Source organism: Macrobrachium nipponense, chromosome 6 (genome assembly GCF_015104395.2).
Source record: "Macrobrachium nipponense isolate FS-2020 chromosome 6, ASM1510439v2, whole genome shotgun sequence".
NCBI lineage: Eukaryota > Metazoa > Arthropoda > Malacostraca > Decapoda > Palaemonidae > Macrobrachium > Macrobrachium nipponense.
In genome coordinates this window covers 16,463,573-16,476,277 of record NC_061108.1, presented here as the reverse complement: position 1 = coordinate 16,476,277, position 12,705 = coordinate 16,463,573, and the positions used below count along the sequence as shown (strand labels likewise).

Sequence of the window (12,705 nt, the reverse complement as noted above, 5' to 3'; positions counted from 1 at the left end):
TCAAGTTCGTTCTTGTATGCCGCCGCGGCATACAAGAACGAACTTGAAAAACAAATCGTAGTCGATAACTTGAAGGGGAGTTTCAAAAGCTGCCTTTTTATCAAATTTCTGCACAGAAATAAAAATACCCTATTCGTAATACATTTTCATACACATTTTAAACATAAAAGCATAAACATTTATAAAATCGACACATCGATCGCTAATTTGCACTTTTTTTGCCGCCGTCTGCCGCTCTTCCAAAAAATATCGAGTTAGAGAGAGAGAGAGAGGAGAGAGTGAGGGAGAGAGGGGACGATGAGAGGAGAGAGAGACGAGAGAGAGAGAGAGAGAGGATGACCGAGAAGAGATGAGAAGAGAGAAGAGAGAGAGAGAAGTGTGCAAATTTAGCGATCGATGTGTCGATTTTTCAAATGTTTATGCTTTATGTTTAAAATGTGTATGAAAATGAATATTGCGTAAAGGTTATTTTCATTTTTGTATCAGAAATAAGATACAAATTAAGGCAGCCTTGTAACTACGCTCCACGTTGTCAGGGGGTGGTTTTTCATGTTCGTTCTTGTCCGCCAGTTTGTTCGAAAAATGCATTGTGTTATTTTATTAATTATGCATCTTTTCCATAAATCCTTTAAAAAGTTATACATTATTTCACTGTATCCAAGAATATTGTATGTATTCTCCATATTATTGTATTTTAAAATACTACGGCAAACTGAAGCCCGTATTCCGCGGAGCGGCCAATGTTGTGGTTTGAAATCAGCTGATGAATACGAGTCTGTTTCACCATAACGCAATTCTGAGCGAATGCTCTTGCTTCTAGTTAGCATAAACGAATATCTAGATACTTGACTATATGAGACAAAGTTATTTTTCCTTATACAGCGTGTTTTTGTAGGTGGAAATATTTATTGAATATGTCTCGTTTGTGAATGTGAACTACTATTTTTTTCGTTAACAGATTACGTTGGCGGCATGTTTATTGCGTAACAAATTACGTGATTCCGTTCGCAATACGTAATCCTTTATATCATCGTAATACGAACTTTACGTTATTATCTTATATCGGCGTGAAACCAACAGTAAAATGTGTTCTTTCAAGCACAGTAGTTTTGATTAAAATTATTTTATCCCAATTTTATCTATGGTTGTGTGTGATGGCAGACGTTTACTGCAGTTTTATCCTTGTTGCCGATGTACGATAATAGTCATTAGCAGCTTGAACAGTTTTCTCAGCTTCAGTCATAATTAGGTTTAAATTTTAACGGTATATTTCCCGATTGATCTTTAATCTATATTGATCTCTGATCTATAGCGAATAAAGTTATTACAATTAAGACATATCTCAGTTCTATTCTATACATAACGCCATTTATAACAAATACGGTAATGTTGCACTGTAGTACGATGATCGAAATACAAGCCAAACAGATGTTATCCAGTTCGGTTGTACTTAGAAAAAAAAAAAAAAAAAAAAAGTCGTTTCTCGTTCGGTTGTTCATGGTTGTACACGTTCACGCAACGAGTATAACGTTAAAACCATACTTTCACCATTCTCTTTTGCTGTTATTGAACTTATGTAACTAGAAGATGGATAAAGTTAGGCCATTGTAATTTGATCACTCATAAAATCGAACTATCAAGACTAATGATCGTAACCTGAACACTACAGATACCTGTATACTGTATAAAACTTTATTATATCTTTACATACTCTAGACCCCACCCACATGTACTGCTGTACAGTAAAATTCTATAGTACTATACTGCATAAATGTAATTTTACTTATTGCGCCGTTGTGGATTACGGCGCCTTGTTTTGCTGGTCTAGAGTTTCGAAAGAAGGTGTGCGGCGGCCGTAGGCTTTAAAATCGCTCAGCGTCGAAAATCGCTTGGCGTCGGTGGCCAGGAACGGAACCCCTGCCGCTAACCGAGGGCCGCCTGTATTATTATGAGGTAGTTAATGAAACAGGGCTAGCCAGGAGGATTTGCTCTTAAAATGAGAGCTGAAGATGAAAAAATATAATATTAAAGACACCTAAGCAAAAGGAGACCAAAGAGAACTGATGACAAGTACTATAAAAGGCACAAAACAATGCAGGAGATGCCAATCCACTGCTGTAATGATCCTTCTATATTCAAAGTGGCATAAAAGGTACACTATGACAGTGACCCTCAGGAGGATCTGTTCAGAGAGAGAGAGAGAGAGAGAGAGAGAGAGAGAGATAAAGGAATGAAATATAAAGTTTAGGCCAAAGGTCAAACACTGGGACCTATGAGGTCATTCAGCGCTGAAAAGGAAATTGGGAGTTAAGTAGGTTTAAAAGGTGTAACAGGAGGAAAACCTTGCAGTTGTACTGAAATACTTGTTAGGAGAGGGTGGACAGCAAGAAGGAAGAAATATATAAATGGAGGTACAGTAAAAGGAATGAAAAGGGTTGTAGCTAGGGGCTGAAATGATGCTGCAAAGAACCTTTAATAATGACTACAGTGCACCCGTGAGGTGCACTGACAGCACTACCCTGTTACGGAAGAGAGAGAGAGAGAGAGAGAGAGAGAGAGAGAGAGAGAGAGAGAGAGAGAGAGAGCTACTTTAAACATCAGCAAACAGAGCCTCACCTGGTCTTCCATCAGGATTTATTCAAACTGTACCTAACAACCTGGAATTACAATGAGCAAAAAAGTCATGAAACAACACACTCCATAAGCAGAAAATATTATTCCATTCTCAAAGGTACATCAGTAATCTAAAACTAAAATCTGGTTATAAGCCTGTAGTGTTTTACTGGCAGTTCCTGATGTACATTTTGTTAAGTAAGAATTATATACCACCTCAATGAGTGTAAAGACTTATGCAAAAGTTAACTAAAGCAAGCCCTGGGCTTGCTACGATCCCACTGGTCACCCTCTATCCTTAGTTTTCACAAAGACAAGAAGCTCTAGCATACTTTAGCTAGGAAATTCCAGTCATAAGAAAAGATCACCAAGGATGAAAGCCTCAGGAAATAAAGGATCAGAAAGACTGAGCAGGTAAGGAAGGCTGAATGGGCTGTGAGGAAGAAGCATGTTAGATGTCATACAATGTGTACACATCAAGAGCAGTCATGCCTAAAAGCCATAGTAGTAGCTGTATAATGCATCACAAGTGAAGAACTACCATATAGCTTCACACCAGACCTAGCACGCACTGAAAAAAATTTATTTACTCTGCTGGAAAATGTAGCTGAATTTTCAAATCCTCAAACTCAGTACTACAACAGTCTACACCATTATAAATTAGACTTGAAGGAAACAAGACAAGTTTGAAAGCACTTTAGTATACAAAGTTCTTTCTGTCTTAATTCACACTGGTCAGATTGACAAAACAGTTCAATCCGACAGTATAGGACAGCAAGTGCCATATGGCTGAAATCAAGAAGAAAAAGGTAGTTAACAAATCTTTGTAATATACCATATAAAAAAACAAATAGTATACAATTAAATTTGTAATAAAAGATTTATGCAGAGGAAAAGCTACATCATAACCAAAAAACCCAGCTGACAGGCATGACAGACCCTATCATAAATCTTCCAGAGGTTAAAATATAACCATTAATACTTCTAAATCTTTCATCAACATCATGAATGCAACATCAACTTTTTCCTTATTAGTTAAATATTGAGTATATTTTCTCCAATTTCTTCTGTCCTGTGCTAATTTCTCTTTTCTGGAACTCTTTAATCAGTGTAGCTCTTCTAGAATCTCCTTTTTCTAGTCATGAATCTTAAAAAATTCGATAATCACCTAAGCAAAATCAATACTTTGTCAGTATTCATTTCCACTGCAAAGGTTGTGGAGGACTAATGTACACATTGTAAATCCTTACTTTAATATTTCTAAATATCTGGTAAAAGGTAATCTAGTGACTGTACCTTTTGGAATACATTTTGATAGTAACAAAGTATCAAAGGATTACCAAATGCTTCAGGAAGTGGTTTACATTATCACCATATTTTAAAACAATTCTGATGAACAGTAGAAAAGGAACCAGCTTTTAAAATGATACAGATAAATCCTTTAACTTATACAACAAAATAAAAAACCAAGTTTCTGTACAAAATCTATATGGAATCAGTGATATTCAATCAGATTTCAATGCTTTGTCTACCCTTAAACTTAAGCATTCTGCATACTACTAAACTGATAATGCAGAAGGCAGCACATGTTTAATAGAGAGCTATGAGACAAAACAATAACTGAACTCATACAGGATGACTTGTACCTGCAATAATATTACTGAATATGAAAGAGTTTTAACAAATTTTATCAAAAGGAGATACTTGCATTAACTTAATACTGAGAAAAAAAAACCAATTCACTAAATGTTTTCCTAGACATGTATCTAGTAATACTCATGAACATAACATTTAGTAACACAAAACTGCCACTCACCGTAGCCATGCCAAAATTAATAGGCTCCAGTTCTTCATACAATCTTCGCCATATGGGTTCTATGTGAGCCACATGCTATACACCAGTCAGATAAAATAGTAAAAGATAGGGCTGCTTTCTGCTTAACTGAACAATGGAGTTTTTGGTAAGCTCTGTAACAGATGCAAAATCATTAATTATTAAACACCAACAATTTCTTAAATGAGGACTTCACCACTATTTGTGCTGGTATTCAATAAGTACTATTGCTTCACAACTAACACACAATACTTGTACATACAGAACTAAATTAACTTACTTGAATGTTATAGACTGCTTCTGGTAAATATTTGAACCTTCGCCATGCTTGAAGTTGAATCTAAAGCTGCCACCTAAATTGCTGAATATTTCATCGAAAGGATCAAAGCGTCGGAATGATGAATAATCATGTTGCCTTCGGAAATTTGGTTGCTCTTCTGTTTGCCCAGTTGTATCATAAAGTCTACGTCTCTCTGGATCCATCAACAGCTGAAATTAGGGAGTGTGGAAGCAAGCAAATTTTTAAAAATAAATTTTTTATAATATATTTTACAATACCAAAGTCATTCTTAATTGGCAATACATCTAGTTGAAACGTTAAAGAGTCTTGAACCTGGCATTTACCTCTAGTTAAACACTGAAGTACAACAAGCAACCATCTTCAAAATATATAGTACAGTCAAATCTCAGATTTCGTATGCCTGATTTTCGTGTACGATTAGGTATTCGTCATTTTTCCAACAAATTTTTTTCATCTGGTCTCGTACATTTTCTCAGAATTTGTACACCCAGAACTCATTCTAGAGCCCACCTCATATGCCGAGCACCCAAACAAAGCATCTCATGTTCTCATGTGACCCATTCTACTTTTGTGTTCATTGATTTTTGCATTTTCTTTTATTTGAATGCAACTCCTAAATAAGCCATCATAGGGCCAAAGAAAGTTCCAAGTGCCAGCCCTTCTCTAAACAAAACAAAAAAAAAAAAAGTGAGAAACACTATAGAATTTAAGCAAGAACTCTTAGCAAAGTGTTGGGAGCGATAATTTGTGAAAATGCAAGGATGTTGCAGGCTGATCTCAGTAAGAAAATGCCTACAACAAGTGCTGCTGGTAATGAATTTAAGGACAGCAGAAGCCGATCTGAAAAACTGAAAAAGCAAAATGGTCAAACATAATAGGCCTTCTTCAGTGATTATGGACATCTTTGCAAATGTGGAGTGATGTAAAAAATTTTGTGAGAATTACCATCTCAACAAAGAAGTTGTAATCCATATCTACAACATGTTTAATGACAATACCTTTGTTTCACTTTAAGCAAATTTTAAAGACACCCCAGAAACAAATTTGGTCTCTATAGGTCCTTGATACCTGTTTTAGACATCCTGGAGGAGGATTCCCCTTCTAAACAATAACCTCTCCTCCTCTCCGTCTTCCATACCCTAACAAGAGTCTTCCATAAAGGTAAGAATGATGTTAAATGTTTATCTATATATTTCATTAGCCACTGATATTTATTACTCATAGTGTTTATTCTCTATGTAGAGTATTTTTTTGGGGGGAGGGGGTTTGTCTGGAACACATTAATTGGATTTACATTATTCCTTATGGGAATTATTGTTTCAGATTTCGTGCGCTTCGGACTTCGAGAGATGTTATGGAACGGTTTCATATGAAAACCGAGGTTCAACCGTATTATTAAGCGACTGAAATCTTGCTCACCTGTAACCTATAAAGAAAGATTCTCCTTAACACCAAATAAAAATCTGCAAGGTAACTCCCTCCTATATGCTTGGTTGATTTCAATAACTTTGCCTCAGCTTGGGAGACTTGTTCTTATCAGGATGCCTGCAAAATTTAGGATTTTTGGGTATAGTATATAATTACACTATAAAAGTACCTCTTATAAATAAAATATGTAAAAACATATCTGTTCAAATTCTAATTCAAGCTGGAATCTTGATGTTGAACCAAGAAGCATACTGCACTTTTATAATAAAATCAATACTATTTTTTGACTAATTCAATATACAGTAAAATACTACATACAAATACTAAAATACTTTTCAGTAGTAACAGTAGTAAACAGTTCTTTTAAATATTATGTACTTTATTACTTGATCTCATGAAATATGTACTGCAAACTTTAGAGTAACCTGTCTCATCACCAGTAGTGTCTAAGGGCATATTAGATTGATCAATAGGAAGAAATCCCCTAACTCCCCAACCAGTTTATTTTTACCTTTCTGCCCATCACCTGCCAACACATTATCATCTCAGTAACCATTATTAAAACAAAACAAAAGGTGTAAGTGGAATGTTACTTGGATCAAATGAACAGATGCCCTAAGGACAACTTTCAACTTTGAATGTTAACCTGACACTGTTTCCCCGTGGATAAATCCAGTAAGCATTTACTATGTTTTTACATTAAAACTTCTACTTTTTAGTGGCTTTTTGAATAAGTATTCTTGCTGTACATTGATGCCAGGAAGAGTATATCACAGCATGACCAGTAGCTACAGAAACCTGAACTCCCAACCTTTATATGAAGTGTTCTGGAAGTTCCTTGGAGAAAGAGCCTTCTACGTGAGGCAATGCTGGTTAGGCTGGACACTGCCTCTTTGACGAGATTAAGTTAGACCAGGCTGTACCCCTAGTGAACGACATTTAACCCTTCAAATTCTGAAGGCAGATGCCAATCATGCATCAAAAGATTCCTAAGTGAAAATAAGTAGTTTAGGGGTTCCAGCGTATCATGTGGATTATTTTAAACTATTACAATCATTCCTAAAATGGGCAATGGCTGGATGGATGGCATTTAAGAGTCAAAACCATGGCATTTGGGATGACAAGGCCATGCAGCAGTACAGTCAACCCCCAGAGATTCATGTTGGATAGGGACCATAGCTCCCCCAATGCATGACACCCTCTACTAATGCTCATTACTGCCTACCTACATATTTTGATAGTTTGAACACCAAATACCCCCTGTAAAAATGCTTAGGCCTATACCTACCTATTTTAATATTTTAATAATTTTATCATCAAAAGTGTATTTAGTAATCAAAATTTAATAAGTAGTAGTAATAATGAATATTTCTCTAGGAAAAAATCTGCAAACTGGCAATTTTTCAGCGAATAATGTGGATAAGGTAGTCTCCAGTTATCGGCAGGGGTTCCGTTCTCAGCAGGGTGCTGATAAGCGAAAACCACTATCAACCAAAACTCAACGATTTATGGCTACGGGGCCAAGTTTTGGTTAATGGCACTTCTGTTTCCATGTTATGGTGCCATAAAATATACCAAATTTGAAACTAATTTGTGTTTTTCATAACTAACAAACCTTCGGTCTTAACATTAGGATTTACTAGCGCCAAGCTGGAAACCGGTAGAATTAAAATTACACTTGTGAGATCCAGGGACTAATGGCATCTATATTTTATATGGCACTAGACAAGCACCATAAAACCAGATCGCCATTAACAGAGTCCGCTGATAACTGGGGACTGCCTGTATAGTAGTACGTTCCACAGAAGAATCCGCGAATGGATGGCACTGGTATTACCAGCTATAGGTAGTAAACACAAAATTTACAAAAAAATAGATAATCAAAAATGTTCAAAGTACACATTTAAGCACAAAAAGTAGGTAATATAATAATGTCCAAAATAGGAAACGTTTAAAAGTAAAATCTTAACAATATTCCATTTCCCTTAGCCTACCTACCTAACTGTCAGTGGCAGGAGGGGAAGAAAAAACACAAACTACTATGGAGCTAGCTGGCCGAACAATGGAGATCATAAAAAAGTGTCATACACTACACAGATAAATATACACCATAAATCATGTTTATTGGCGTCAGAATAAGTACATTAGGCTTACTAGTAGGTAGGTAGTAGGCCTACAGGCGATAAAATAGGGGATGTTGACCCACGACCAACTCTTACAAAAACCCCACCCATTAGGCTTGACCGTGGACCTATGAAAAAACCAGAGAGTCAAGTCTAGCTTAAAAATTAACTACGAGATATAACCGAAAATTACCTAAAACTGGACTGTATAGGCCTAGCACGACTACGGGACAGTACAATAGGCCTAGGTTACGGGATACTAACCTACCGCAGTTAGGCCTAAGCAAATTAAAATTGGCCTTGTGCTTTCACTCTATGCTCAGCAATTCAAGCAGGACCATCAAAATCATACGACAAAACGACCGACATTCAAGAAGAAATGCAACAAAAGCAACATCTCCGTCCCATTGTGAGCGTTAACGCAACGAGAGACACTCATGAATTTGACATCTCCAAAACACCATACGCGGAGAGACGTCCCTTTACCATTCTTTGGCCAGCTTCTTGTAGGCCTTTTTGATGTCCTGGGCATCCGACGTCCTCTTTATTTCCAGGATGTTGTAAGGGTCCTTGATTCTCGCCCAGGCACACGCGACGAGAGTCAAAAGGAGGAAAACACACCCGGACCACCGCATGATTGTACTGCTCTGCGGAATTCCGTCATTCGAGCAGACTACAATACTTCGCCACCTCCTCCGGCATCGGTCTTTATATCTCGTGGTTATCGAGACTAAGAAGCGTTATCGGTTCGGCATAATTGTCTATATTAAATTAATTAAACTTTAGTAGTGTTTTTCTGACGTTCCCGTTGTTTTATTTATCGTTAAATGAATATGCGGTACATGCGCCAGCTGATCAATGAGATGGGCCTTAGGGCGGGAAGTTTGAAATGCCGAGGATTTTAATCCTCACTTCCTCATTATAACCATTATATGAATTCACATTAATTCCTCAACCAATTATAACTGCGGGATTATATGAATCTATAAAATGCTAAATAAGGTTTGAAATGCACGTCATATTATGTATTTTGAAGCAAAAGGACGCCTCTCTGAAAAGGGAGTGGCTTCACGAGTAAAAAAATTCATCGTGTCCATTTTATTTATCTATGAAGTTTAGTTATAAACCTTTTTAAATGTATTTCGTGAGCCTCAATGGCACGTCATGTCCCTCAACATATATCAATATGCAATACGCAGGGTTTCGTAAGTACTGTCACTCACTATGGAGTGCCAAGCTTTACTTAAAGGTCAACAGAACATCTTTTATGACAAAGAAAAGCATATTATGTAAAAGTTACAGCTCGATACTGATAGCATCATTATGTCAAGGACTCATTTCTTCCCGCTAGCATGAGGAAAAGTAAATTATTATTATTATCATTATCATTATTATTATTATTATTATTATTATTATTATTATTATTATTATTATTATTATTATTATTATTATTATTATTATTATTATTATTATTTTCTTTTTTTGCTCTATCACAGTCCTCCAATTCGACTGGGTGGTATTTATAGTGTGGGGTTCCGGGTTGCATCCTGCCTCCTTAGGAGTCCATCACTTTTCTTACTATGAGCGCCGTTTCTAGGATCACACTCTTCTGCACGAGTCCTGGAGCTACTTCAGCCTCTAGTTTTTCTAGATTATGGAACACTAGGCACGATCCCAAGATCCTTGAAAAGGAATCTAGAAAAACTAAAGGCTGAAGTAGCTCCAGGACTCATGCAGAAGAGTGTAATCCTAGAAACGGCGCAAGTAGTAAGAAAAGTGATGGACTCCTAAGGAGGCAGGATGTTACCCGGAAACCCACACTATAAATACCACCCAGTCGAATTGGAGGACTGTGATAGAGAGCACACACACACACAAATAATAATAATAATAATAATAATAATAATAATAATATAATAATAATAATAATAATAATAATAATAATAATAATTTACATTTCCGTGTGCTAGCGGGAAGAAATGAGTCCCTGACATAATGATGCTATCAGTATCGAGCTGTAACTTTTATTATTATTATTATTATTATTATTATTATTATTATTATTATTATTATTATTATTATTATTATTATTATTATTATTATTATTATTATTATTCAAAATGAGCAAACATTCCTGTGGAATACTAAAGCTTGTAAGCAAGCTTCCCCATCGCACGTAGAAAATGAATAAACTTTTAACATATACTGAATTCAGGAGCTATAAAACTAAAGTTGATAAACATTCTTCGGCAGATACTACTCATTCACCACTGAATATTGATTGATAACTTAAGAAAAAAGAATTGTCGGCGAGGTATTTCTATGGTAACTATAAATGGAGAATAACGATTTGCACATGATGCCGAATGGTATCTTGCTCATTCTGTAAGCTCTCATATTGCTTGCTTTACTGATGGTTTCAATAAACTGTGGCCTCAGGAGGTTACAGTTCCTTTTCAAATGAATAGTGACTAACTTGAAAAAATATATATTACATTTAACTACATCACTTTGCTTTCCTTCCATTCTACAGAACATTCTTTCATTCTAAGTAAATCAAAGGTAGTATATAACAGCGTTATTCTTTCAAGAAATGTTTGATTTCAGTTGAACATAGTACTATATGGAACCACTGGAAAAATGTAAATGTAAATTTCTGTTTTTTCTTTTTTTCATTGCATCTTGCTTTACTAAAATTATTGACATTGCCCCCCCTTCCCCACCCCCCCAAAAAAAAACCGCCCCACCTCGGATAATATGCTGCGGCCGAACATGACTGCCAGATAACGGACTGACGAGTGGGAGGGGAAGTCGCAATGGCTTGAAAGCATGTCTGGCGAGACAGGAAGTTGACTCAAAGATCGATGAGAGAACAACAGAAATTGAATAATTGACTTCAGAACTGATAATTTCACAAAGACGACTAAATCGTTAAAAGTTGCAGCTATTCAAGTAGTAAAGAGAAAGTGGGGAGATTGGATTAGAGATGATATGAGAGAGAAGGGAGTGCGGGAGGAAATGACACGGGACAGATGGAAGAGACTTATTAAAAACGGCGACCCCGAATAGGGATAAAGCTGAGAAAAAGTAGTAGTAGTTTATTGTGGATGGATGTTTCAGGAACTCATAATGCAGTCGTCACTAATGTGTAGTTACTGGAATCACATCGATTGGTTAATTATGGAAATTGTTCCACTTTTTTTTTTTTTTTTAGGTATAACCCTGCACAGGGATGGTTCTCTCTCTGGCGGGAGGCCCCACGTTTCCTAAATTAGTTGCTTCCTATATTTTATAATTGTCTTTTAGTGTTTTCTCAGCAGTATCGAAGCTCCCGTAGAATAGGACTGTCTTCAGTTTTATTATTATAATTTGCTTTCTTCTTGTATGAACTTCACTTTAGGCGGTATTTTGTTGCATAGTTGGTGCAGTGTTCAAATGCTCTCTCGTCTACTTACAATTTACTCTAGGTTCAAATAACCTGTACACGCTTCACTTGCATGTCTGATCACAATATTCATTTCAGGTCTAAAGAAGCTTAAGCAGTTTCTTAGCATGTGTTGGTTCACCACGATAGCCACTCACCAGCATTATGTTCAACTGGATATTCATTAATGGAGTACTGTAGTTGCTGAAGGGAAAGCGTGAGAGAATCCCACCTCACTGGAGTCCGTTGAATGAGCTAAACTTGCATGATCACATTTACCCAACAATATACTCGTAGTATGAAGTTCAAACTACGGTGCAGTTCTGTTAATCTCAAAGAAGAGTTTTAGTTTGGAGATTTGTTCAGGGTATAGTGCCTTTTTGCTGGTTGAGTCATTAACTTGAAAACTGCTGGATTTCTCATGCATATAGATCGGAAAATCCTGTGCAATAAAATTATGCTTGGGACTATTCTGGTTTTACTTGCATTTGGGCGATACATCCCTGCGTCTGCGGCATCCTTGTTTTTTTATTTATCTTTTTTTTTTGCATGATTTATACAGAAACATAAGCCTTTTACAAGAAACTGGCGAATCACGCAGACATTAGACAGATTTCTAACCAGTTTCTATAGGGGTAACAATCATGGGTACATTATTTATGGTTTCTATAATATCACCGTGGCTTTCATGCAGTCTAACGTTATACAGTAAGCGAGATCAATCCTTGCTGTACGTAAAAAGGTTAGACACTTCCTACAAATCTACATAATTTATGCAACTCAGGACATAGACAAATTGATCGCCTCACATCCTTGCAACAGCTTTGTTCCGACTAACCCCCCCCCCCCCCCCACCCTCCTTCTCTCTCTCTCTCTCTATCTTCTCTCTCCTCTCATCTCTCTCTCTCTCTAGTTTGTCGATCTGAGGAAGTGAAGTCTTCATATCTTTACATGGGTGTAAGGTAAACGTTAGCGTGTAATC

At 36.5% G+C, this 12,705-nt stretch overlaps 1 protein-coding gene across 1 annotated transcript in view; it reads right to left on the bottom strand.

The window, feature by feature from the left end:
• LOC135216442 (dnaJ homolog subfamily C member 16-like) overlaps positions 1-9,086 on the bottom strand; it is a 301,782-nt gene extending 292,696 nt beyond the window's left edge. Inside the window, 4 exon segments of the mRNA XM_064251813.1 lie at positions 4,430-4,504; positions 6,168-6,174; positions 6,261-6,293; positions 8,786-9,086. Of these exon segments, the coding sequence (XP_064107883.1) occupies positions 4,430-4,504; positions 6,168-6,174; positions 6,261-6,293; positions 8,786-8,934 (264 nt within the window). The 5' untranslated portion in view covers positions 8,935-9,086.
• Between the last annotated feature and the right edge of the window lie 3,619 nt (positions 9,087-12,705).